The sequence below is a fragment of the Chrysoperla carnea genome, chromosome 2 (genome assembly GCF_905475395.1).
Source record: "Chrysoperla carnea chromosome 2, inChrCarn1.1, whole genome shotgun sequence".
NCBI lineage: Eukaryota > Metazoa > Arthropoda > Insecta > Neuroptera > Chrysopidae > Chrysoperla > Chrysoperla carnea.
In genome coordinates this window covers 83,293,006-83,320,463 of record NC_058338.1, presented here as the reverse complement: position 1 = coordinate 83,320,463, position 27,458 = coordinate 83,293,006, and the positions used below count along the sequence as shown (strand labels likewise).

Sequence of the window (27,458 nt, the reverse complement as noted above, 5' to 3'; positions counted from 1 at the left end):
CAGCTGGGGGGATTTATCTGATTTGAATTTGAACATTTCTATTGGCCTTAGAAAATGGTACAAATCAAGTATTACCATCTGGTAGTCGAAATTGTAACTACTGAATTCGAGACTTCTTCTGATTTTAATTAGTACAAATTAGTATCGCCAGTTGTCGAGTTGCAATTTATATTTTTCCGCGTAATACTTTTTTTATTTCCGCTTACCAAGATATACAGAAACTAAAGCATGTATAAAAATTAAATTAAATCAAAGCTGTACGGTAAATCGTTTTTTTAGTGTACGTTTGAGAAATTTTTAAACATTGTGATAAAATATTTAAATCTTCAAATTTTCATAATGTTTTTCTGGTAATTAATTTTCGTCTTCTTATTTTCAGGTGGTGTTCGTCGATTTGGATTCACAAAGTTACGTCAGAGAAAAAGGACGATGTGAATTTCTAGTAACAACATTTCATTCATCATCCGGAACATTAGCAAATCCACGTCATTCATTACCGCCAAATACAACATGTAAATATCATTTTCAAGGTCGGCCAAATGAGATTGTTTGGATTTCATTTATAAAATATCACTCAGCCAGCATTGATTCAACGGCATTTGATCAAGGAAATGATGGTAATGCAACACAATTAAAAATATGGGATGGTCGATTACAATCCCCTCCAAAAAAATCCAATGCACATAATTTAACATTACTCGGAGAATTTTCTAAAGATGAGGTACCACGTCTTTGTGATCACACTCTACTAAGTAATAATACACGATTTACACGACCATGCTCCTTATCAGAGAGTTATGTATCAAGTGGTCCAGAATTAACTATTGAACATTTTCTAAAACAAGGTAGTGCTTTATCACCCGTAAGCTTTTTGTTACGATACGAGTTTGTCGATGTATCTCAAGAGGGTATACCCAACACATTATCGCATAATCCATGTGATCGTATTTTTAAATCACAACCAAATACACCAGCATATGGTCGTTTTCAAGCACCACGTAGTACGTTCTTCTACGGACGCGGTGGTTCGCAAAATTTAAGCTGTATATTCCGTTTTGAAGCGGGAAAAAATGAACGGGTTCGTTTAAGTTTTAATAAAGTATTGTTCGGTGATAAAAGTTGTGTAAATAAAAAAGATATTCGAACACAACGTTGGAAATGTGATCGACAACATCGTTGGAGTAAAATATTTGGTATCGGAGAGCTACAAATATCGGAATATCCCTGGCCGGGTATTAATTTACCTCGTGATTGTATTTGTACGAATATTACGGAACCTTTTAAAATACAAACATTAACCTCGCAAATAATTGAAGTAAATTTTACAATTACTTTCATGAATATAACACAAGATTTTAATGACTTTTATTTCGAGGGGGAATACTTTTTTGTACCCAAAAATGATTTTGACGATGAAATATGTGCATCACATTGGGGCGATCGACGATTACGTGGGACCAGTGGTGAAATAGCGTTACGTAGTCCCGAAATGAAACGTACATCAAAGACAAGTAATGCGGAAAGTATTTACCTTGAAAGTGACCAAACAAATATACGAAACACCAATGGTCATAATAACAAAAAATGCGTCCATCAACCATGGTTAATCGAACCAGAAGATGCGGAAAATAATTATTTATATTTAAAAATACGAGGTCGGGAAATTATTTCATCACAATTTTGTGCCACAACAAATCGTATTATCGTATACTCGGGATCGGACACACAATCACCTCGGATTATTTGCCCAGCATCAAGTATGGCAAACGATGAGAATGATAGTTCGACTAATTCAAATAGTATTGTTGAAATATTCTCGGAGGGTTGGAAATCATCTTCATTGACAGATGAAGTTACTTCGTTAATGAAACCACAAGCTAGAAGTTTTGTGGTGGAATTCTTACAAAGTGAACCGGGTAATTATGTTGTAACATGGATGGAAGTGTCAAAACGACCATTAAGTGTACCATCTTCATCGTCTAGTATTATGATATCAACAGCTTCCTCGTCTTCAAGTAGTTCATCATTTTTTATGACAACAGTGATTGATTGTCCTTACAGGTAAGCTTTTCTTTCTAACGTCAATATTTCTTTACTTATTACGTTTAGCAGAATAAGCAAACATTACTCATACTTACGCGATTATGAGTGTAAAAAAACCAGATATTATACAATTTTATTGTTTTTACGAGTATCTCAAAATTAAGCAGAAAATATGGAAACGATAGAATAGGGTAAACCTTCCGGATTTTGAAAATTAATTCCGAAAATTTGGGAGGATGCTAATTTTTTTAAATCGGTTTGTAAAAAACATAGAAACGAAGCTTTCCTGTTCCGGAACTATCCACACGTCTTCCTGCACGCGGTTATGGGAAAATTTATTTCAACATTGTTTTCTTTGGCGACGTTTTCTTGAATACCGCTAGGCTTCTGTTGATCGAATGAAGGCGAATAAAAAAGAATTGTTGTTTTACATTGACCTTGTCTGCTATCGAACGAACCTTGAATAGAGCAAAATAATCTAAATAGAGCTTAACAATCGGTACCTACAAAAATTGAAATTTTCCAATTTTTTCCAGTTTTAGAAAAAAAAAACCGTATTCAAAACCTAAACTGCATATTTGGATTTTTTCGAGTTTTTTGAATTTTAGTTTGGTAATGTTTCGGCTCATAATCAGGTTCTGAAAAAAACCGTTGGCATTATCCGAAAATATTCAGATAAAAGAACCTGCTATTAAAAAAAAAAGTTAAAATCCGAAGATTTGCCGGAACTGAACGAGCTGTTGAAATTTTTCAGAAAAATTCGTTTTATACCGAGCTGAAATTTACCACACTTTTTATGATCATAATTTTACATATTTTTCCAGAATTTCCATTCAATTACTTCATTTTTCGAAAAGTTATCTGAGATAGTTAGAAATATGAGGTAATCGTGGTTTTGTAGAGATTTTGTGAATTATTTTGTTATGTACAGAGTTCGATAGTTAGCTTCAATCCAAACAGTAGAAGCAGAGATATTCAAGAAAGTGTCACCAAAGAAAACAATTTAGATATCCATCGTTCCAAAACCGCTTACAGAAGGTCGTGCGGATTGTTCCAGAACCGTAAAATTTTTTTTTTCTGTTTTTCACAAAGAAAGAAATCAACCTATTTAAAAAAAGTTCCTTCTCTCAAAATTTTCCGAATTGACTATCAAAATGCGATTTACCCCATTAATAACACGAAGTTTAGGCAAAGGAAGCAGTTTTTCGATAGCGTTTTATTCCAGATTTTAAAAAATTTAGCTTCTAAACATGCGCTTTACAAAATGCCTTTTTTTGTTGTCCAAAAATGTTTCTTATAAAAATTTTACAAATGTTAAACTAGATGAGTATTAAGACAAACCTCAAACGTTTGGAAAAATGGTTGGCTTAAAATCTAAAATATAGCGAGCGTTAAAATTCTGAATATACAAAAAATTTTCACTGAGTTTCCGTTAGTTTCGCAAATTTATAATAGTAATTTTATTTTAATTGATTACAGATGTCCCGAACTAAATGCTTGCATAAGTGAATCATTATGGTGTGACAATCTACAACATTGTCCATCTGGATTCGATGAAGAAGAATCAAATTGTGCATATCAATTTGGTGTTCCTGTATTATACATATTAATTGGAGCATCAGCATTTGGTATATTAATCATATTAATTATAATCACAGCATGTATAAAATATTGTCAACATCGACGCAGAGAAAAGAAAAAACATTTAGCACAACAAATCAACAATACACAAATAACATCCAATCACATCCATCATCATGTAAATCATCATCATTTACATCATAACATGAATCATACACAACATCATTCACATCATGGAAGTAGCATGATGCATCCACAATCACATCATCATAACGGTAGCCGAGGCACCTTACGACATTACCATCACCATCACAATAGTGGTGGTAATACAACTTTGGAAGATATGTATTTGGATGGAAAAGATAGTTTATGTTGACAGAGAATTCAAGAAATGGTTATCGAAACTACTGTTTGACTTTATTTTTAACTTAGTGATTCTTTTAAATATATAAAAAAAATATAAAAAGTCTGAAATGTGTTTTTAACAAAACTTAAAACTCAAAAGTTAAATTATTTATAAATAAATAAAATCGAGTATGTAATTAAAAAAAGGTGATTTTTAATAAAAAGTGAATAATATTTATAATGTTTTTACTATAAACTTGTTACAACTATGAAGTGTGTTTTTTTGTTTTATTTAGAAAAGTGTTTGTTGCTTTTAAAATGAATTCCGTAAACAATTATTGTTCTCAGTTCTAATTAAAAAGAAACAACTAAAAAAAAAGTTATTATCAAAAAAATTTTAATACAAGTGCTGACAATAAGAAATATGAAAAATGAAAAACTATTTTAAAATGAAAAGAACGTAAATAATAATATTGAAAAACTGCAATTCAGGAAAAATTTTTGTTGTTACGTATGTTTGTGTTTTTATGAAATGTTAATGTTTTATTTTCAAAGTTTATCTTTTAACCCTATTTTGGTACACAATGATCCAAGGTTTAGTAATGTATTCTAATTTTCAAAGATGTTGTATTTTTTATGAAAGGAAAATAATTATTAATTTTCTTCAGTGAAAATTCATCATATTAATTTAGCATAAACATTTTAATTGAATAATTTAGCTCCTAGCGATTTTAACTATTCTCTCAAGGAAATTGTAGCGTTTTTAATAATATTTCGGATATTATTATTTAAGGATCAAATTTAATTAACTTAAACAAAACTTAAAAGATTTTTTTACACATGTTTAAGTTACACTTCGTATATTTACACCAGTCGGCAAATATTTATGAGCGGGTAATGATTTAAAAATCAAGGCTTGCGTTTAAGTGCCACTTCTTTGTAAAGAGTATTGTTCATTCTCGCGAAGGAGTTAAGATTTCCGAAATCAGTTATTTGCAAATATGTCTTTCTTTTTAATCGACTTAAAAACAAGGGAAGGTTCTCAATTAGACTGTTTTTTTTTATGTTTGTTACCTCAGAACTTTCGACTGGGTGAACCAATTTTGATGATTTTTTTTATTTGAAAACTGGTGCTTCCCGTGTAGACCTATTTCAATTTGGTCCAGCTCTGACAATGGCATCCATGAGAAAACTATATAAGTCGTAAATTTGCATTAAGTATGTGCACGACAAATGGACGAATAACTCAATATCACGCCAACCCATTTCGATGATTCTTTTTTTAGTGACAAGTTAGTTTGTGAAGTCAGGTTCACTTAAAATCACAAACTAAAAAACCTTTTAACAAAAAAAAAAAACCACACATACATTACATTATCGTGAATATTAATTTGTTTTGAAATAGTTTTTTTTTTAAGTCGGTTTTTTTCTTGTTAATCGATTTTTATTTAATATAAATATTTAGAAATGTGGAGTAAAATATAATTTTTTTATTAAGCTAAAAATCTTCACTGGCAGTTATTGTTTGCTGCCTGCTCTGATAACGAAGACACTTTTTTATTTACCGTTACAATACGCATTCATACTACCGTAAAGTATGACAAAACAAAAGAATTTTCAATTACGTTAAGTATTTTACAAATTACATTATATACATAGAAATTGTATAATTTAATTTATATACAAAAATATTTTTAATACATTATTCATGTAGCTAACGGGAGCAGAAAATGAAAAATAAAAATTATACAAAATATTGAGAAAAAAAAAAGGAATTACTTTGAATAAAATCAAAAAATATGAATAAATGAAATTGATATCGAAAAGATTAAAATCAAATATTATTATTCATGTCATTAAAATCAAAGTCCGTATAATAATAAATATACAGAGTGTTTCCACAATCCCACGCGTTTCACTTATTACCGCGAAAAAACCCATCACAACAAAATGCACTTTTTCTAGGCGCGATTTTGACATCAAAAATTAAAAATTAACTTGTTGCGAGAATTTACTGATAGAAGAAGTCTTGATGAAGAGATTAAGCTCCGAAAAACCGCACCACCCTACCATCTTCCCTCGACTAAAAAGAAAGTTTTTTCCAAGAATTTTCAAAAATTTTTTCAAAAAAAAAACTTGAAGTTTGTCAACCTATTATTTGTAGCTTCACCAAATATCAACTTTAAAATCACCAATGAAATTTTCGTCCATTTTTTCAAGATTTCTTGGCACTTACGCGTCTAAATCGGACTTACCAAACTTATCCTATCGATTGACGTTTAAAACTATAGACCTAATTTTTTTTATATCTATAACTTATTCCCATTTAATGTTTTTGAATTGGACCTCAGCTTTTTTTTTTTATCGCAAGGAAACCGTTTTTTTTTGTTACTTTTGCGAATTTTTTACGTTAACTTGCCATTGATTAGCTGTTTACATAAAACGCTAGCTTTGCTCATTAAGGGAAGAACAAATGGTTATTGTACACACGGTATAGATTGAATTTATATAATTTAATTCTCATTCATGTTTTTCATATATCTCAAATTCAAAACTCTCTATTTTAATATTTTTTATGACCAATAGGGTATTCTTTTAATTAGAAAGTAAAATTTAAAAAATCAAATAATTCCTTTGAGCAAATTCAGATTTTTCTAATAAAACATAATATTGTTATTATCAACATTACTTTAAAACATTTTGAAGCAGTAATTCATTCTCCCCATAGAGGAACTCGTACCATAAACCACTTCTATGTTGATTCTTGGTCTTTTTTTTCTGCGTTTCTAATATTTATGTCAAGAAAAAATGTGCTATTTGTTTCAAAAATCCATCATAATCATTCCTTTTTTTACTACACATTAGGTGATGTAAGGAGAGCTTATTAATTTTTTTGCAAACAAGATCATTTTCATGTTTTAAGTATTGATATTAGTAATTTTTATTTTTTTTTGATTCTGTCATTAATTTTCTACCACACTTGTCATTGGCTAGATATTGCATCATATGATTATGACATATGACTATGACAAGGGCACATAGCAACTAACTGAAAATCTTCTCTCTCATTCATTATATCGCATCCACCTACAGGCTAGCATGTCCCTCGCGTTACCTTTGTATATTATTCTATGGTTAATGCCGATATGACGTCACATCAAAACTCGCTTGTGTTTTAGGTCACATCATATACAGTTTAAAAATTACAATTTTTAATTTTAATAAAATAAAACAATTATATGCTGTTATGACTCAAAATGAGAATATTTAAGTACATTTCTACATAAATTTTAAATTTTATCAAATTTTATAATTTATTTTTCACTACCGAAAGTACCATATTAGTCGTCAGAGTTGTGTATCCATATAAATAAAAAATGCAAAGCAAAAAACCTCATGGTCGAACGTCAATATGAATTTAATTAGAATACAATTTTTAAATTTCCTAATTTAGGTATACAGAATGTTCGATTTACATCGAGGCATAGAAATATCTCGAGTATGACAGAATAAATCCGTTAAGCAATGCATCTAAGTGAGAGGTATTATATACATGTGTTGTGAAGCTGCGATATGTGTTGAGATAGTTGTAAGACGCTTGGAGAGTGGGAGTTTCTTAGTTGAATAGATGAACTACAATAGATAAGCCACGATACAAGTCACTTTTGCAATTTCATATAACATCTATAATACCTCTTACTTAGATGCATTACTTAACGCATGTACTTTGTCATACTCGTGATATTTATATGCCTAGATGTAAATCGAACATTCTGTATATAATGGATATACCAAAATTAATGCCTATTAAGTTTGATCAATTATTTTGAACAATTCGCATAAATCTCGTACAAAATTCCTTATACATTCAATTTATTATAATAGGGTAAAACAATGCGTATAAATAAAATGTATCATGGGTCTATAACATTACTAGGTACCCTGTGTATACACCAAAAAAGGGTTAAAGGACTTAAATCAATTTTAACAGTCATTGGTTTGAATTAATGGAAGAACAAACAAATTGCTTTAAGCTATATCTTATATCGTAGAAGGTACTAAAACATTTATAATATACATGTAATAGGTATATGGCCAGCTAAAGCATTTGACGTTCCTTTCATAACAATATATACATAAATGAGGCAATCTTCGGAAGTCCTCGATTTTGACTAGTCTTTTTTTAATTTTAATTATTTTATATTATTTAAAATCAGAAATCTTCGAGAGGGAAATAATGAGGGTATGTATAAAATATATATTTAAATACACGCAACCGGAATCACGAGTGATAGAAGCTTGACATTTCGAGAGGATATTGACTTTATATACTGTAGGTGTCATTTTAGAAAGGATTTTTCGAAATTTATTACCAGAAGGGGTGAAAGAAGGGATGAAAATCGTATGAAAATATATACAAACCATCATTCTTGAGTTCACTACTTACCCAATTTTAAAAATTTGTTCACATTGCTGTATCATCAGTAACATGTGCTGCATTTCATTATCAAAAAAATTAGGATTCCGTACCAGAGAAAACACTCATTAAATTGTAAACAAAAGAGGAGTTTGAAATTTCATGAGTGAATATTTATTTAAAGACTTTAGTGTGATTTTTGTCCATAAAATTTTTTGTATATTTTTAATTGTATTTTAAAAACACTTGTAAAAATGTAGTTTCCAGTAATGATAAAATACATTTTCAATTTTTCATCCTAAAAATGGCTAATGGGTCTGTTTTTCGGAGTGAACACACTTTTCATTCAATTTCCATCATTTGTGAGAGAAGGAATTTCGGATTTCTTAAGGGAAGGAATTTCGAAAATTATTTTTTAAAATGAAATTTACAGTATAAAATTAATATCATCTCCTAATTTCAAACTTCTAGCATTAGTGATTTAGCCTGGGCGTTGATATATCAATTGGGATATTGACTGTTATTGTATACATATAGATTATTTCGTCCTATCTGAAATAAGATTCCTAATTTTAAATAATATTGGTTCTTCCGAGGAAAAACATTCATTGATGCGCCTATAAAATTGTTGAAAATTAAAAAAGGATGATTTCAATAAGAAAATAATAAATAAGTAAATAATGCAAAAATCATTTTGTTCGAAAGTCAACATAGAACTTTTCCGTCATCCACCATCTTGAAAAATGGAAGAACATTTTGATATGAAAGCTGCCGACGTTTTCGATAGTTTACATTAAGATGGCCGAATTTCGGATATATCTCTCCTAACTGAACTAGGTAGGCGTAAATTACGTCTGAAATTCAACGTCAAATACTACGTATGGCTTTACACCTATCCATTTTAAAGCATTTCCATTTATAAAACAAATTTTTAAAATGTTTAATATGAAATATGTATGCGTATATATAGAGAAAAATATTTATATTTTCCTTTTTCAAAAAAAAAAAAAAAAAGATTTTCATGTTCAAAATACCAAAAACAAAAAAAAAAGAAACCTTAAAAAAAATTATCGGAAACTTTTCATTGGATTGAAATCATTTAGAAAATTTGCAAAAAGACGTAGGTACGTTATTTTTTTGCTTAAATACATTCTATTTTATCACTGAAAATAGTTTAAATCCGCAAAATCAATGATAAAAATTACTTTAACCGATAATTATAGAAATTGCAGTATGTTTATCTTCCTTTTCCATCCTACATTGTCGTATCCCTACAAATCTGGGGAAAAAGCTGACCATCTTACGACGACTGATTAAATTTCTATTAGATCATTCCCCAAGCTTCTAAATACTAACTAAACTTCTTTTTAAGAGGTTTTTGAAGAAATAACTTCCAAATTTTCTTTGCTTAGTCCACTATTTTATTTATAAATTAATAATTTAAATTATTATTACAGACATGTTTCGTCTAAACTTAGACATTTTCAATGTGAAGAATAATTTAATGTTGATCGCTTTTTATACAGCAATTTTTGTGACGTATTCATATGGAATGTGTACCAAAATTAACAAGTTTAATTTTTGTTTTCAAGAAACATTTACAAGGTGAAATACCTTTGTGTCAAATTAAGATAAAAATTGTTAAAATATTAAGAAATTAGATAACAATAGATAAAAATGATTAGAGTAGATAAAATTAAATAAAATAGATCACAGATAGGTTAAAATAGTTAAAAGAATAAATAAATCGATAAAAGAGTAAATAAAATAAATAGGTAAAAGAATAAATACAATAATAGATAAAAAGATAAAAAGAAGTTAAAAATCTATGATCTTTCCGTTAAAATTGAGTTTAGGTAGGACAAATTAAACAAATCTGGGGTATACAAATTACGGTGTAAAGATTGTACTGGTGTTTACATAGGTCAATCTGGGAGAAGTTTTAAGGTGAGAAAAAGTGAGCATTGGAGATATTGGAGGAAGAAGACGGGTGAATCAGCATTTGCGAATCATCTGATACAAGAAGGCCACATTCCGGACCAAAAAATAGAAATTCTACATGTTGCACAAAAGGGTCAAAAATTAAATTTATGGGAGGCTATCGAGATTTATAAACACAAGAGAGGTTCATCAACATTACTTAATGACCAAACAGACTATTACTCGACCTTTTTCGACATAATCCGATAGCTAACCTATTATTTTATGTACCTAAACTCAATTTTAACGGAAAGATCATAGATTTTTAACTTCTTTTTATCTTTTTATCTATTATTGTATTTATTCTTTTACCTATTTATTTTATTTACTCTTTTATCGATTTATTTATTCTTTTAACTATTTTAACCTATCTGTGATCTATTTTATTTAATTTTATCTACTCTAATCATTTTTATCTATTGTTATCTAATTTCTTAATATTTTAACAATTTTTATCTTAATTTGACACAAAGGTATTTCACCTTGTAAATGTTTCTTGAAAACAAAAATTAAACTTGTTAATTTTGGTACACATTCCATATGAATACGTCACAAAAATTGCTGTATAAAAAGCGATCAACATTAAATTATTCTTCACATTGAAAATGTCTAAGTTTAGACGAAACATGTCTGTAATAATAATTTAAATTATTAATTTATAAATAAAATAGTGGACTAAGCAAAGAAAATTTGGAAGTTATTTCTTCAAAAACCTATTATGGAGTTCCACAAAGTAAAGCTCTCTACAATCAATTCTTTTTAAGAGTTATCTTTTTGGAATCTTCGATACCACTGATATATAAGCAAGTTTATCAAATTTCCAATACGGATTTGGCATGAGCATGCAATAATTTTCAACTAGAGTGTCTTCAACTAAAAAGCTTTCTTTTGGACTTGATTATCTTTAACTCACGCATTTTAAGGTAGTACTATCGGTAATAGACTTTGCATTCAGAATTTAATGAAACTTGGCATAGTTGTCTATTATTATATCATAATTAACCAGTAAAATTTTTAGGGGCCTTCAGAGAACTGAAAAAAATATATTTTAACGTTGATCCTTATGGGAAATCACAGATTTTATTTTATTTCACAAAACTGGACGTTCAGATTTTTAGTTCTCTGAAGGCCCTAAAAATTTAACTGGTTAATTATGATATAATAATGGACAACTATGCCAAGTTTCATTAAATTCTGAATGCAAAGTCTTTTTACCAATAGTACTACCTTAAGGCATATTAATTAAAATTAAAGGTATCTTGAAATTAAGCTTAAAAGAATTTATTTGCGTCTATGGCTTACAATATTTTATTTGTTGCCAATTCTGTTAAACTTCATGGAATTAGACAAAAAGGAAAATTTTTCGAATGCCAATAATATTTATAAATTGCTTACAATATTTAGAGTAAAAAAGTACAAACAATATGAAAAATTTAGGAATCTTTCTTTCTAAATGAATTTAACGAAAAAGTAACGAATAATTTTTTTTATATTTAATTGTGTAACAACAATATTATATAGGTAGTGTTTTAACAGAAATGCATCAATTTCCTTCAAACTTTTTGCTTCACCTCAAGTGCTTTCTTACAAAAAAAAAAAAATTGCTCTAAATTTTATTAAAAACAAAAACGACAAAAAATAACTAAACTGTTTTCTTCAATTAAACTAGAACTTACTATAAAAAATACTAACATAAATATCAATTCCTGCAAATGGTTCCTGCCTATATAAAAATTCTTTTTTAATCTTGAAAAAAAGCATAATCATTTGTAACTTTCAACTATAAAACTTGTAAATATATAAGTAGTTTTATTTTAAATCGAAAATATTTATTATTGGAAAATCATACCTAATTTAAATTTTGGTTGATACATATTCAGTTTGAATGGTATAAATTGTAGGTAACCTTTATCATTGCTATTAACGACAAAATTTCGAAGTTTGAGATGGTAATTAAAAAAAACAAAAATTTTACATGAAAGCATATTGTTAAGTTTTAAAAGAAATTCTAATTGAGTAATAATAAATGTTTTGGACATATCAAGATTCGAAAAATTAAAATGGGGATTTTTACAAAAGTATTGATTGCTGTAAAAGTTCTAAGATTGAGTACTTAATCTATTTTGGATTGTTTTTTACGTGACTACTCGTTTCATAAACTTTACACACAAGTTTATACTTAAAGCGCAAGTATAAACCAGAAATCGAACTTCTTGAATTTCCGCCAGGTCTTGATCGCTTTATTATCGTTTTGAATTTCCCACATAAGGTTTTCTTCTCAAAAACTCCTTGGGATTTCTTCATAACTTTATTATTAAGAGCGCCCATGATACCAAAGATGTTTTCAAGAGTATGTTAGAATTATATCAATATGATGAATGATTGAATGATGATTGATGAACAAAAATTTCTTGGATTCTTGCAATGGCACGTTGCAATTGTAGCTCATAGAGCCATAATTTATTACCTGACTTGTATGAATCATAAAGTAAAACAGGGCGCGAAGAGACTAGAGATGATTATCACAAGTGCAGGCTCGAGTTTGATTTCCGGTATCGGCAATAATTTAAAAGTCTAGTGATATCTTAGGTCTAAAATATTAATACCTTAAATATATAAAAAATCGAGTGGGCTTTTGAGCACACTACAGAAGTAAAACTTCTTTTGCTCCATCTTTTGGTGAAAATATATATTACAAATAGAATAAATATTATTTATAAGGTTATAAAATATAACTTTTTTATATACATGAGCTGGTTTCTAATGCTAGACTCCGGTATCGGAGTCCAGTGTTCTGCCACTAAGCTACTGTGTCTCTGTGTAAATGTTTAAAGTTTTAAATACTTATGGTATGACATTAATGTTTGCTATGTTATTTAAACGTAACTATCTCTCTTTCTATCTTCGCTAACCAATATATCTCTCTCGACTTAATCCATTTTTTCGTAACATTTTTTTTATCTCTTTCTATCTCCATTTACTTATATTTCCCTCTCAACTTGATCACACTTTTCGTATCAAGCTTGATCACACATTTTCGTAACATTCTGATCAAACATTCTCCAGTTTACTCTCCAAGTCAAGCTTGCCGAATGAAGTTTTACTTACATAATAAAAAAATTGAAAGTATGAATTTTAATACCCAATGAATAATTAATTATATAACATGTAACCTTGTTAATATCATAGAAACAACAATGGCTAACATGGCATACCATAATATGATGGACCATATATGCCATTAATTATTTAGATAATTTGTAGTGAATCCATTGTTGTGCCCGTAACAATACCAAGTACAATTGGAATATGACTATTTTAATTTATTATTAGGTCTGGAAATTTTTTGATGAAAATTCGAAAATTTTTAGTCCTCGTCTAAATTGTTCACTAAGAGCGTGGATACATATTAAAAAAAAGTACAAAATCGACGATTACGATCAATGCGCTAAACTACTGTTTGTATACATGCGTGTAAGGTGATGATACGTGTATGAAAAAGTCTCCAAAACAAATAAAAAAGTAACTTTTATAACAATCAAGGCTTAAACTTTATCTAAATATTTATTACTAAGTGTGATAATTTAATTAAAGGAATATTTTTTTCAGAAACTTTTTAATTTTTAACAATTTTGTTTGTTTTAAACGATCATAATATTATGGTTTGTCTTAGTATTCATTTTATCAAGACAGAAGACTTGTGGTATATATTTTGTACTCATAAATTATGTGTAAAAAATTTATATAATCGCTTGTAAATAGGAAAAAGTTTTTAAAATTCTCATCGAGAAAATTTAAAAAAAAATCAATTAGTTGGTAAGTTATTATAATCTTTGTCAATACTAATTATTATAATACCTGTTATATTTTTTACAAAAAAACGAAACGATTTTAGTATTATGTGCTTAATCGTTTATATAAATCGTCAATAAATTTTATTCGAATATAAATCGTATAGAATTATTGTAGTGCAATCAAATGAGTTTTAAATTTTAAATAATTATCCCGTCCCGAGACCAGAACGGATTTTCTGCAATTCATACAAACCGAGAAATTAATAAGCTAAAAAATATTTTCGGTCATAAAACCGTGTTTACTCGTAAAGTTTCGGTCGGATTTAACTTTAGCTAGTGTCATTTGTTCCGCTTTTTTAGCTCTTAAATTTTTTGTGTTTTATTAAAACCATTTTCCCGGTTTTTATTTGCAAAAAACCTGTTTTTCGTAACTTTTCGATGGTTTTTAAACAACTTCCTACACTCCGATTTTATCCAAAGTATGTTTTCTTAAAAACTACTATTTTTATTATTATTATCCCGTTGATAAACCTGACGGGATAATTATTTTAAAATCTGAGGTATTTTCCTACGTATTTACTGCACTATTGTAGGGTTTTTCTTTGGTTTTTCGTTATGAATTTTCCAAGAAGTATATTAAGAACTTGAAAAATATTTTTTTTTGAATTCACTTTACTTGAAAAATATATGTCTATAAATTTTAGACTCCTTTAAATGTTGTGTTTTAACAAAAAATTTGCTAACAAGAAAGTTGACTTTTTTCAGATATTCAAATTTCAGATAAAGAATTCTCACTTCATGAATAAAAAAGTGAAGTTGGTTTTTAATCTCTATAGATACGCGAAATATGAACGTTTTAGTCGTCTATTTAAACAAAGAGGAAAATATCGACTAGTGACGTCATTGCACGATTAGAGATTAGAGATTACATATAAAACTTTGTTTTTCAAAAATGAGACAGGCAACAAACTTTGAATGCCTATTACTTCTTCATTTTTTTATCAATTTGAATGTACCTTTCAAATTTTGTTATGGTATCAAGTCTACTTTTACAATTTTATGGATAATGTAGCAAATAGAATCAACGTCAGGAAACTTCTATCATTTCCATCAAACATAAAATAGTCCTTGCCGTAGTTTTCGTATATTTGATCGTGTAAAATATGTTAATCAGTTGTTGCTTTTGTAAACGAAAATTTCGTCGTTGATTTCTTTATGCCGTATTTTTGGTGCCGTGAGGATCAACCATCTTCTACAAGTAATACGGTGAGAAAGAACAGACGATATAGCATTTACTGTGTTGATGTCAGATACTAGAAAACTGGTGGTTTAACATTTTTATACAATGTCTACAAAATGGTATGGAATAGATGGCAGAAATAGGAACCGAGAAAATAATGCGCTTTGAAAGCCAATTTAACATAGTCTTTAGTCAAACATACATAAAATATCTTATCGGTATTAGAAATCATAAAAGTATCGAGGTATAATTACATACACACAGAGGTACTGGTGTAGAGGTATAATTGGTTGGGAATACCATTCCACGGATTCAGCTAAAATCTACTTTTTAACCCTCAAACCAAAAAAAGGAGTGTTATAAGTTTGACCGCTATATGTGTGTCTGTCTGTGGACTCATAGCCAGTCTGGGGCATTGATTTTTTTTTTCTTGAAAAGTTAATTTAATGGAGACTACTGACCTTAGAAATGTTTTAAATGAGACTTTATCATTCCGTAAAAATTGTAGGGGGTTCTTACACTTTGTAAATTTCACTTGTTCTTAGTTCATTAATATTAACAATTTTGATATTAATTAATCTGTTTTTCTGATCATATCGTATTTTAGTGTAAAGCGTTAATAAAAATGACTTAGCCAACGAAGCAGCATCTAATGGTTTGTTCATTATAATTGATAATTGTATAAAATTGTACATTTGATTTGAATATCATTAAAATACACTCTATGTTTGATTTTAAAGTTATTAAACATTTATTTTATTATAATATATATTTTATACTTTTGAAATATAAAAAGATAAATAATATAGAAATGGGAAAAAAGTTTGAACGATATGATATGATAATAAATTAATTAATTAATAATTCACTTGAAAAATAAAATACAAATTTGTAAATATATTCTTTAATAAAGTATAATATTTTGTTCAATATTTACATACGTCCTTAAAATATATATTATTGCATGTATGCATGCAGTTAAACAAACATTTTCAATATTCCAGTAAATCCCACATTTGTAAAATATAGTGTGTCCCCGGACAGAGGTAACTATATCTGTAAATATTCTTATTTTTCATTTTAAGAAAAAAAAGACATTCTTTATAAAAAATTTTGGTTATTCTGAAAAGAATGTAGGCATATTTAAAACTTCTAAATAATGTACAAGGTAGTCAAGAAATTAAAATAATTATTTTTCTTTTTGGTAAACTTCTCTTCCTTTTATAAATTGACAAAATGTTATTCAGAAAAGTTGCTCGCAATTTACAATTATGACTATACAAAATATCAAAGCTGTAATTACTACTATTTGAGAGTGTATTTTTTTGTGGACTGGGTTAGAAAATAAAAAAGAAAATTCATTTTCTCGGATAAACATAAGAATCATAATTGTTAATTTCGTGCAACTTTTCTTTGTAGCATTTTGTCAACTTCTAAAAAGGAAGGGTAGTTTACAAAAAAAAAAATTGATACCAAATTTTTGGCTATCCTGTACATTATTTAGAAGTTTTAAATATTCCTACATACTTTTCAGAATAAGCAAAAACTTTTATAAAGAATGACTTTTTTCCTTAAAATGCAAAATAAGAAAGTTTACAAGTATAGTTACCTCTATCCGGGGTCACACTGTATATACAAACGAGTAGAAAACTATGGGAAAATATTGTGAAGTGTGTTTATGGCAAAATGGTTGTTTGTGTATTTAGTAAAAAAAGCAATACATCCTGGCTATTATTTCTGAAATTGTTTTACAACAGCCGCTAACTTTTCTGCCACAAATTTTGAGCTTGAATCACCAAATTATCTTAAATCTATCATATTTCCCTTATTCGTTCTTGAAAGGCAAGTTTTTTAACATTTTTTTTAGATATGAATGCAAATTGAAACTAAGACCTTTGCTATCTATATATATTAACTATACCATCAACATTGATCAGCATTTATGTACCTTAATTTTGGTGAGGTTTTTCCCGACGGCACAGTTTTCCTGTGATGATATGAAAAAAATAATGATCACAGGGAAACTGTGCCGTCGGGATTAACCTTCTTCCACAGAGAATACAATGAAGAAGAAATAACAATTAATTGTCTGGTGTAATATAATATAATTTTAAGTATCTTTCTCATATTAAAATCTTTTAATAGCCTTTTGTCCACTTATAATAAATCGGTGGGATAAAAGTTTCTAATGATCCATCATGATATGTAGATTTTGGTTAACAAAACACAAAATTATTTGTTGTAAAATATAAGTATTATTGTTTTCTTTTTTTTAAATTGTAGCAAAATTAGGTATCCAGTCATTTGACAGCGACCACCAATCAGACCACCAAGTATTGACAGTATTACGTCACGCCATGACAAACGCAATGTAAACAACATTACAATTTAATAGAATGAAGCAGGTAATATAATTATAACTGTTTAGACTTGCATACACAAAAATGTATATCAAATCGTAAAGTCATTCAAGATGCCATGACACTCTACAATGTTTTCGAAGTAAATTTGAATTGGTTTTTGAAAATGCACTGTGCCAACACTTTTACCAACTGAGCTATCAAATGTATAACGCCATTATAAATATGTTTAATAAAAATGTTGATTAGAATCGTTTTTTGCGTTTTATTTACAGCAAATGTGAAATAACCAAAAATTCAATTTTATATTTTCATAATAAAATAAATATTTGTGTATATAAGCATATATACACATATAATATAACCATAGAATGTATTCCCCACAACAAGCACCTTTGGGACTAAATGTTATCTATAACTTTCAAAATGGTTGGATGCTCACATATTGTGCATAATGTATAAAAAGTAAATATTGGTCAGTATCTTCTATTATGTATGTACTTATGATTTGTTGTTTTATTTTGTTTTTTATTAGGTCCAGGATAGACCATACCGTAAAAAAAAAATATGTACTAACTAGCTCGATACCCGCCCACTTCACTGGACTTAAAAGTAAAAGAGTAAAAACCACCGCTTTACAGCCTCCACCTCTCTTGATCTCACTTACCCCCTTCCATAAGTTTTTTGCAGCTAAAATATATGCACAGTTTTCAATTTTTTAAATTGTAAAATAGTCATAATTGATTGAGTATATTAGAAAAGGTAATTGAGTATATTAAAAATATTTAATTAACGGTTCAAAATGATGATCATTTCGCTCCATCTGTGATCATTACTTTGAACCATAAAGATTTTTGTAAAAATTTAAAATAGTAAATGTCAGATTTGATTTTTTTAAATATCTATCTCTTTACAATTTATAGCTCATGTGTTATTCTGATGTATGAGCTATATTGCTGTACAGTTTCATCAAAAACTATTCGCTAGTTTTGGCGTGAAAGCGTAACAAACAAACAAGCAAACAAACAAAAATCTTTACTTTCACATTTATAATATATAGGGATTTCACTCATTTTTCGAAAATCTAGTCTTTTTTTTGAAGTCCAGTTAAATAAATAATGTACAACAAAGAAGATTCGTTTTGGTAAGGTTTTTTCTGACGGCACCGTTTCCCTGTGGTAGTATGAGGAAATTAATTATCACAGGGAAACTGTGCCGTCGCAATCAACCTACGTTTGCAAGAAATACGGCGAAGAAAAAGAAACTTAATAGCATCTGGTGTCTCGCTACACTTTTTTATTATGATAGGTCAAAAGGTCTGATGCGATGCGTGTTACAACGGTGAAGCTAATTTTTGGTGAGACTTTTCCTGAAGGCACAGTTTCCCTGTGGTATTGTCAGAAACTTAATTATCACAGGGAAACTGTGCCTTCGGGATCAACCTCCATTCGGCAGAGCATACAGTGTCAAAATGCCCGACATTGTAAAACCAATGTTGTTAAATTTTTTTTCAGTTTCTTACGGCGGAGGAATTTTATATCGACAAAATAAGGATCTTCGCAAATTGCTGGAAATGATTCAGGATAGGTGAAGCTGGAAGCAAATTATGGACTAATTTCATTAATTTATCAAAAATGTATTTTTTTAGTCAATTAAATAAATGTTCAACCAAAAGGTCTGATGCGATTCGTGTTACAACATTGAAACTAATTTTTGGTGAGATTTTTCCTGAAGGCACAGTTTCCCTGTGGTATTGTCAGAAACTTAATTATCACAGGGAAACTGTGCCTTCGGGATCAACCTCCATTCGGCAGAGCATACAGTGTCAAAATGCCCGACATTGTAAAACCAATGTTGTTAAATTTTTTTTCAGTTTCGTACGGCGGAGGAATTTTATATCGACAAAATAAGGATCTTCGCAAATTGCTGGAAATGATTCAGGATAGGTGAAGCTGGAAGCAAATTATGGACTAATTTAATTAATTTATCAAAAATGTATTTTTTTAGTCAATTAAATAAATGTTCAACCAAAAGGGCTGATGCGATTCGTGTTACAACATTGAAACTAATTTTTGGTGAGATTTTTCCTGAAGGCACAGTTTCCCTGTGGTATTGTCAGAAACTAAATTATCACAGGGAAACTGTGCCTTCGGGATCAACCTCGATTCGGCAGAGCATACAGTGTCAAAATGCCCGACATTGTAAAACCAATGTTGTTAAATTTTTTTTCAGTTTCGTACGGCGGAGGAATTTTATATCGACAAAATAAGGATCTTCGCAAATTGCTGGAAATGATTCAGGATAGGTGAAGCTGGAAGCAAATTATGGACTAATTTCATTAATTTATCAAAAATGTATTTTTTGTAGTCAATTAAATAAATGTTCAACCAAAAGGTCTGATGCGATTCGTGTTACAACATTGAAACTAATTTTTGGTGAGATTTTTCCTGAAGGCACAGTTTCCCTGTGGTATTGTCAGAAACTAAATTATCACAGGGAAACTGTGCCTTTGGGATCAACCTCCATTCGGCAGAGAATACAGTGTCAAAATGCCCGACATTGTAAAACCAACGTTTTTAAATTTTTTTTCATTCTCCTACGGCGGAGGAATTTTATATCGACAAAATAAGGATCTTCACAAAATGCTGGAAATGGTTCAGAATGGAGATTTAGGACAAGTTCATGCCTCAGGTATTCGAATAGGTATTGGCAATTATGCTTAGTAGTACCATGATTTCTAAAATAGTTTACTGAGATTGGCTTCCTAATTGTAAGAAGGTTGAATTTCCCACAATCATAAGATATTGTTAAGGGTGTGCGGTTTGTAATTGGGACTCATTTTTGTATAACGATTTTCCTTAGACTGGTGACTCTTCAAATAAAATTGGTTCCAGCGTCTGAACTATCAAAGAAGAGGTTTGTCCACAATGAGTTGTGTACAAATTAAAATTGTATATCATAAATATATTTTGTTTATGAGTATTTTGTTTAATTAAATAAGTATAAACATAAATTTCTAATACCTATTATATACTTTCTATTTTGCGCTTTCGATACTTGGATTAATTTATTGTTAATTTATAATTTTTTTATGCTTGTATAGTAGTGAAAAATGAATTACTCTTTGACATCGTTAAAATAGTATTTCAGTAAAGAATGTCAAATTTTCATGGATTAACAGCGAATTTTTAAATTTAAAAATGGTATATTCAAGTTCCTATTTTAATTAAATATAATTATTTTTAAATTAAAATTATTTGTTGTATTTTATAATAACTGTTATTTTGATATGTTTCAACCTATTATCACTTTCGAACAAAGCAATTAAGCAAATTAAAAATATTGCCTCAAATTAAAATTAATTTTAAAGTTCTTGTATACTTCTTGATTGAGTTCTTTTATAATTTAGTTGAAAATGTGATAATTAAGTTTCTGACATGATAATTATAATTTCTAATAAGTTTGTAATTATTACATATTTGTCTATAAAATTATTAATAAAAATTTAAAATATCTGGGTGTATATGCCTTATTAATGGTTGCTTTATTTCTTGGATTAAAGATGCACATTTTTTTCTTAATATTATTTTTTTTAAAACTTATTAACGCATATTCAAAACTTTATGGAAGCAATTTTATGAATCTATGATTTTACACAACCATAATAATTTCTTAAATAATAAAAACGGAAAAAAATAATCAAATTCAAACATTTATTTAAATATTTAAATGTAGTAATATTTTTAAGACTGCTGATTTTTAATTATACTAAAATGAATAAAAACACATTGTATTAAATAAATTGAATGAAGACGAATATTTACTGTACATAAATTAAAATTAAATATAATTATTATAAAATAAAATTTAAAGAAAAACAGGTTAACAATTGTATTGACGAATATAAAAAATGAATTAAAATCTAAAAACGATAACTTGTAAAAAAAAAATTCAAGAAGATTTTAAATGTTTTGTATATATTGAAATAAAAAATTAAGAAAAATTGTAATTATAAGTAAATGTAAAACATTTTTTAAATGAAATGTTGACTGACAATGATAAATATTATAGATAATATAAATAATAATAATTTTAATAAAAATCATTTCATTGTGTCTTTATTAGTCTGCACGCCCACTCCCAAAAAACTTGCTGACTTCATAACTGTTGCATATCTGTTCTTTATGCTCTTGTAGTTATTGGTTACAGAGCGTCCTTTTTCACATGACTTAATGAATTTTTGAATGTACACCCAAGTTACAAGTTGAAAGGCCTCCCACAAACGATCGCAAAGCACTTTTAAGAAAGTTTAAAAAAAGATTTTATAATTTTAAGCTTTTGTAACATACAGGAAAAGCTTTCAGGATTGCTTTAACTCAAGAAAATCAGGTGAGTATTTAATCAAATTATACTGTTCTTAAAAGCGCAATTCTACTGAGGCAATTCCCTGAACGACATGTCGCTCGATATTTGTTGCCAAGTGTTGCCTTTTGTTGGCGCGCGACAATGTGGCACAAAATTCAATTAAATGTCGCACGCGGACTTGTTGCTCCATGTCGTATGCGCTTTGCCGTACATGAGTATGGCATGCAGCTAAAGCTATTCTAGTCAGGCAACATCAGTTTGGGACATAGAGGCCGACACCGTTTGGCACGTGGATTCATGTCGAGAGATGACGCATTCGACAGACAACAACAGTCAACTTGTAGCATGCGGCAAGGAGACATATTTTTTGTCGATTTGTGTTCCTTCCATTGAAAGACTGTGTGTAGCATGCGTCAACGTCGCATGCTACATGTTGCTTAAATGTTCTCTCAGTGGAATTGCGATTTAAAAGATGAGGCAGTCGGTTAAGGCGTCACTAATGTCGTACGTCGTTTGCCTAGGGTTGTGGGTTAGATTCCTGCCGTCTCAACAAAAATTATTGAGTTTTAACTGATATAATATGAGGAATATGCCCAGGTAGCCTTGTCTAATTATTTCTGTTCATGGATACAAGACAAGCAGTTATGAACAGGTAAGCCAATATTAGTAGCTACACCGTGCTGTTAAACAATCGAAAGTAGTATCAAAAGAAAGTTTATTGAATTCCGAAAATAATGGTATGGAACAAAAAAATATCATAGACGTGTTTATAGGCGATAAAATATCATCCTTTACCGTCTCTTAGACCACGTCGGTAATTAAAATTTTTAAATTTCTTTATTTGGTTTATTGCACAGACCGATTTATAATTTGTTCATATAACGATCATACCCTGTCAGAAGTAACATTTTTACTGTACCATGATATACAGTATGTTCGTTCATTTTAAAAGTATCCACCCTTAATAACTCTTGACCTGATGTGATTATTGTTTTGAGTGAAAACACGTAGATTTTGATATCGACGGGGAAATTGATAACTAGAGAATTTTACGTTTCAAAACCTTCACCCCTAACCACTCCATCTTTGAAATTTCAAATAACACCCCCTTCTTTGTTATACCTTATTTAAAAAGGTATAAAGGTACCATGTGATTCTTCATTTGAAAGGGTATAAAATTCACTTTTCAACCATGATAAGAAAAATTAAATCGATCGATTAGTTCTTAAGAAAAACAGAAGATGAAGTTCATACATTCCATCTTCTTCTTCTGAAAACCAATCGATCGATTTCATTTTTTTATCTTGGTTGAAGAGAGAATTTTTTGGCCTTTCAAAAGAGGTATCTCAAATGATAGAGTGCCATTTGAAATTTCAAAGTTGAGGTGAGTGGGATTGAAGGGATGAAACCTAAAATTCTCTAGGTACCATTTTTACTGTTGATATTTAAATCGACGTGTTTTCACTCAAAACAATAATCACATCAGGTCAAGAGTTATTAAGGACGGATACTTTCCATTTTCTGGGTATAAAGATTTTATATCTTTTCGAATTAGATTTAAATTGGGGGAAATTAGGAATAAAGAGATGAACCCTAGAATTCTCTTGGTACCATTTTTGAACTTCTTCCTCGATATCTTGGACATGTTTACTTTCAAAACAATGAAAACATCAGGTAAAGAGTTATTAAGGGTGGATACTTTTGCAATGAACACATTGTATACTATTGGCATAACACTGTATGCATATAACGGGATACACACAATATGTTGATTCTACCCTTTTCGGTGACTAAAACTCCAACATGAATGAATATCTAGAATACACACCAATGTAGAGCTAACAACTCACGCTAATATAATATAATATACACATCTTCATTAATTTTAAATGAAGGTTATAAATTAATAATGTTAGACCACTAATTCTTTTAATCGTATGTAATTAATTTTATATTCCACAAAAACCACTACTAATTAATTTATTATTCAATTAGAGGTAATTTCAATCACTATTAATTTAACTATTGCGTTTATTTGAACACTAGTTGAATTTTGTTGAAATATAAAACGAAATCGTAAGGTAATTTTTGCATTGTAGATGCAGTTTCAATACAACCTTTGTTTGATAGAAAATTTTGACTAAATGTATACTACAAATGTGCTATGTATTATGTATTGTGCATTATGTATTTCAATAATTATACAGGGTGAGTCATTTTAATCTATAAGGAATAATAGCTTTTGTAATTAATCGGTAAGAAAATAAATATAAAAAAAGATGCAAAATTTTATGGAGGATATCATCAGATTGGACCTAGTTCTTCGGCTTTCTTATAAGTCAATTTAGATTCCCAAAGGTAGAAGATAGAATAACAGTTTAAATTCGAAAGTTGATCGTCGTATATGGTAGACTACTTATAGTGTGTGTTGCATAAGTATTCAAATTTTCACACCCCGGTGCAGAAAGTGTCAAATTTTTGCCCACTGTGCAAATCGAAGTTACCACTTTCCGCCTCCGTTGGGAATAAAAAAGTATACACATCACGGGAGCAGATAAAAAATGACTCAAATCTCATGTTCAATGAGACCCGAAGCGAAGCCTATGTAATATACTATATAACATTAGATTCATTATTACATATTTTTATCTCGCCTCTTCTGTTTGTTTTAAAGTACATGGTATTTTATCTTGTACGATGTTTTGGAACACCTTTTTTTTTACTCTTAAATAAAATGGAAAACATTTTTTTGTTTGTTTTCTTACAGAAAAATAATTAAAAGCAAATGTAAGAGCTATTTTGTTTAACACATTTGATACCTATACCATTTCGATGGTATCCCTAACAAATAATTGTATTTAAATCATACTAGATAGCAGATCAAGAGATCTTTATTTTCTCACTCATACCATGGAGAAGTCATATAATATTAGACCGTTGGATACTACAGGCTTTTTTTAAAGGCTTCCTTTTTACTAGTCTACCAAACTAGTCTACCTAGCCTTTTTTCGAAAAGGCTAGGTTTTCAAATGAGCATGATGACGTCCTTTGTTTTGATATGATACATTTATGTTTTTAATTTTTTAAATGGGAGTTTTAAACAATGCAGCCAAACAGTTTTTATAAAGTTTCATTGACAGGCCTTAGATTTCGAGATATTGAATACCATATTACCGCGCTTCACTATTATTAAAATTCGGACAATAAATTACCTTAAGATGTGCACAAATCTAATTTACTCAAAAAAGTAGGTTAACTTATACATTTCATTTATTATCGAATTTCCGAAGAAAATGGAGCTATGGCTTTTGTAATGATGATAGAATTTACAAAAAGTTTATTCAAAAATTCATCGATTCTCCCTATTAACATGTATGTATTATATACATATCTATACGATTATGTGTCTGTACCCTCTCTAGCGGTCGCATTTTAAATTCGATTTGGTATCAAGAAGGGTTTTGGTGTTTGAAAGGTCAAGTTTCTTAATGAGAAAAATTGACCGATAAACAAGGTGTGGGAACCTACCCATCCCTTGTACAAAATTTTGATTTTGTTCGAAATATAAAATATTGTAGTATTTTTTTATCAGTTTAAAGCCCTTTTTGCTTGTTTCTCCCCTAGTGATTTTTTCTCTAAACACTTAGTTTTCAATATAACAATTGAAAACAAACAATTGACTGAGTGAATTGTTGAAATACCATGTGAAGACAGTGTCGATTTCGCAATCCAAACATATAATGTCACACATACATGTCACACATACTTAACTGATATTCCCATATAATACATACTATATAATTTCCGCCGAATTTTTGCTCTCACGGGTAAACAGTGATGTTTACGAAAAAATGTTTCAACCAAAAGTTGTTTATTTTTTCTTCTTTATAAGGAACATTTTCTACATTTGTTCTATCTCTAACGGTTAACCAGATGGGTCCTACGTACCCAAAACCCAGTTGACTCAGTTGACCTATGTGGCTCATTTACGAACTCGACCTCCCTTTTTATATCCTGAGCACGCTATAAAAATTTCAGCTTGATATATTTTTCGTTTTTGAGTTATCGTGTTGACACACAGACAGACAGATAGACAGACAACCGAAAAGGGACTAGTTACGTGATTTTATGAACACCTATACCAAAATTTTGTTCGTGGCGTCAATATCTTTAGGCGTTACAAACTTGGGACTAAACTTTGTATATATTTCATATACATGGTATAAAAATTATTGAAAAATTAAAAATGCAATATTCGGCTTCAAGAAAAATGTATTGTTTTTTTCAATCTCTCAGGGAATTCGTTTAGCTAACGCAGCTCCTGCGCTACGAATTTTTTATTTTACATTTACAGTGACACAAAAACAAAAGTAAAATTTTCCGTAAGTTGGCTGCTTCGTAAAAGAAGAACAGAGGCATGCATGTGCACACAAAAGTTAAAAAGTAAAAACATATTACGAAATTTATATGAAGATAGTTTTCCGGTTAACTAATTATACAAAAGTATCCAGAATGTATGTCACAAATGTTTGTTTCATGTTTATTGTACAACACTGTTACATTAACAATAACAACAACAATTACAAAAACTACATGAACGTAAACATGAACGTGAAACATTAAAATAAAGCCACTTCCATTTTATATAATTTTCTGCCATTTATTCTGTGTGCAAATACAACACAACTACATAAAAAACAAGTGAAAACAAACAATTGACTGAGTTAATTGTTGAAATACCATGTATAGACAGTGTTGATGAAGCAATCGTTTGTTTTTTGACGTCACGTTAATAAAAAAAGATATCCACTTTTAAAAAGCTACATACACACTGATTCCCATATTAATGCATACTATAAAATTTAAACCTAATAAGTGCCCTCGTGGGTAAACAGTGATGTTTACAAAAAAAATTTTCAAACAAAAGTTGTTTATTTTTTTATAAAGAACATTTTTTACATTTAAACTTTTGTTCTATCTCTAACGGCTTACAAGATGGGTCCTACGGACCCAAGACCCAATTGACCCCTATTGCTCATTTACGAACTTGACCTCAGTTTTTAGGTCCTGAGTACGCTATAAAAATTTCATCTTGATATCTCTTTTCGTTTTTGAGTTATCGTGTCCACAGACGGACGGACGGACGGACGGTCGGACGGACGGACGGACGGATAACCGGAAATGGACTAATTAGGTGATTCTATGAACACCTATACCAAAATTTTTTTCGTAGCATGAATATTTTTAGGCGTTACAAACTTTGGACTAAACTTAATATACTATGTATATTTCATATATACATGGTATAATATGTATATTTCATATATACATGG

General features: G+C 29.3%; 1 protein-coding gene across 1 annotated transcript in view; it reads left to right on the top strand.

Moving 5' to 3' along the window:
• LOC123292996 overlaps window positions 1–4,000 on the top strand; it is a 177,640-nt gene extending 173,640 nt beyond the window's left edge. Inside the window, exons 6-7 of the mRNA XM_044873710.1 lie at window positions 380–2,061; window positions 3,523–4,000. Coding sequence (XP_044729645.1) covers window positions 380–2,061; window positions 3,523–4,000 — 2,160 coding nt within the window. The remainder of the gene's footprint in view (window positions 1–379; window positions 2,062–3,522) is intronic.
• Window positions 4,001–27,458: the final 23,458 nt, after the last annotated feature.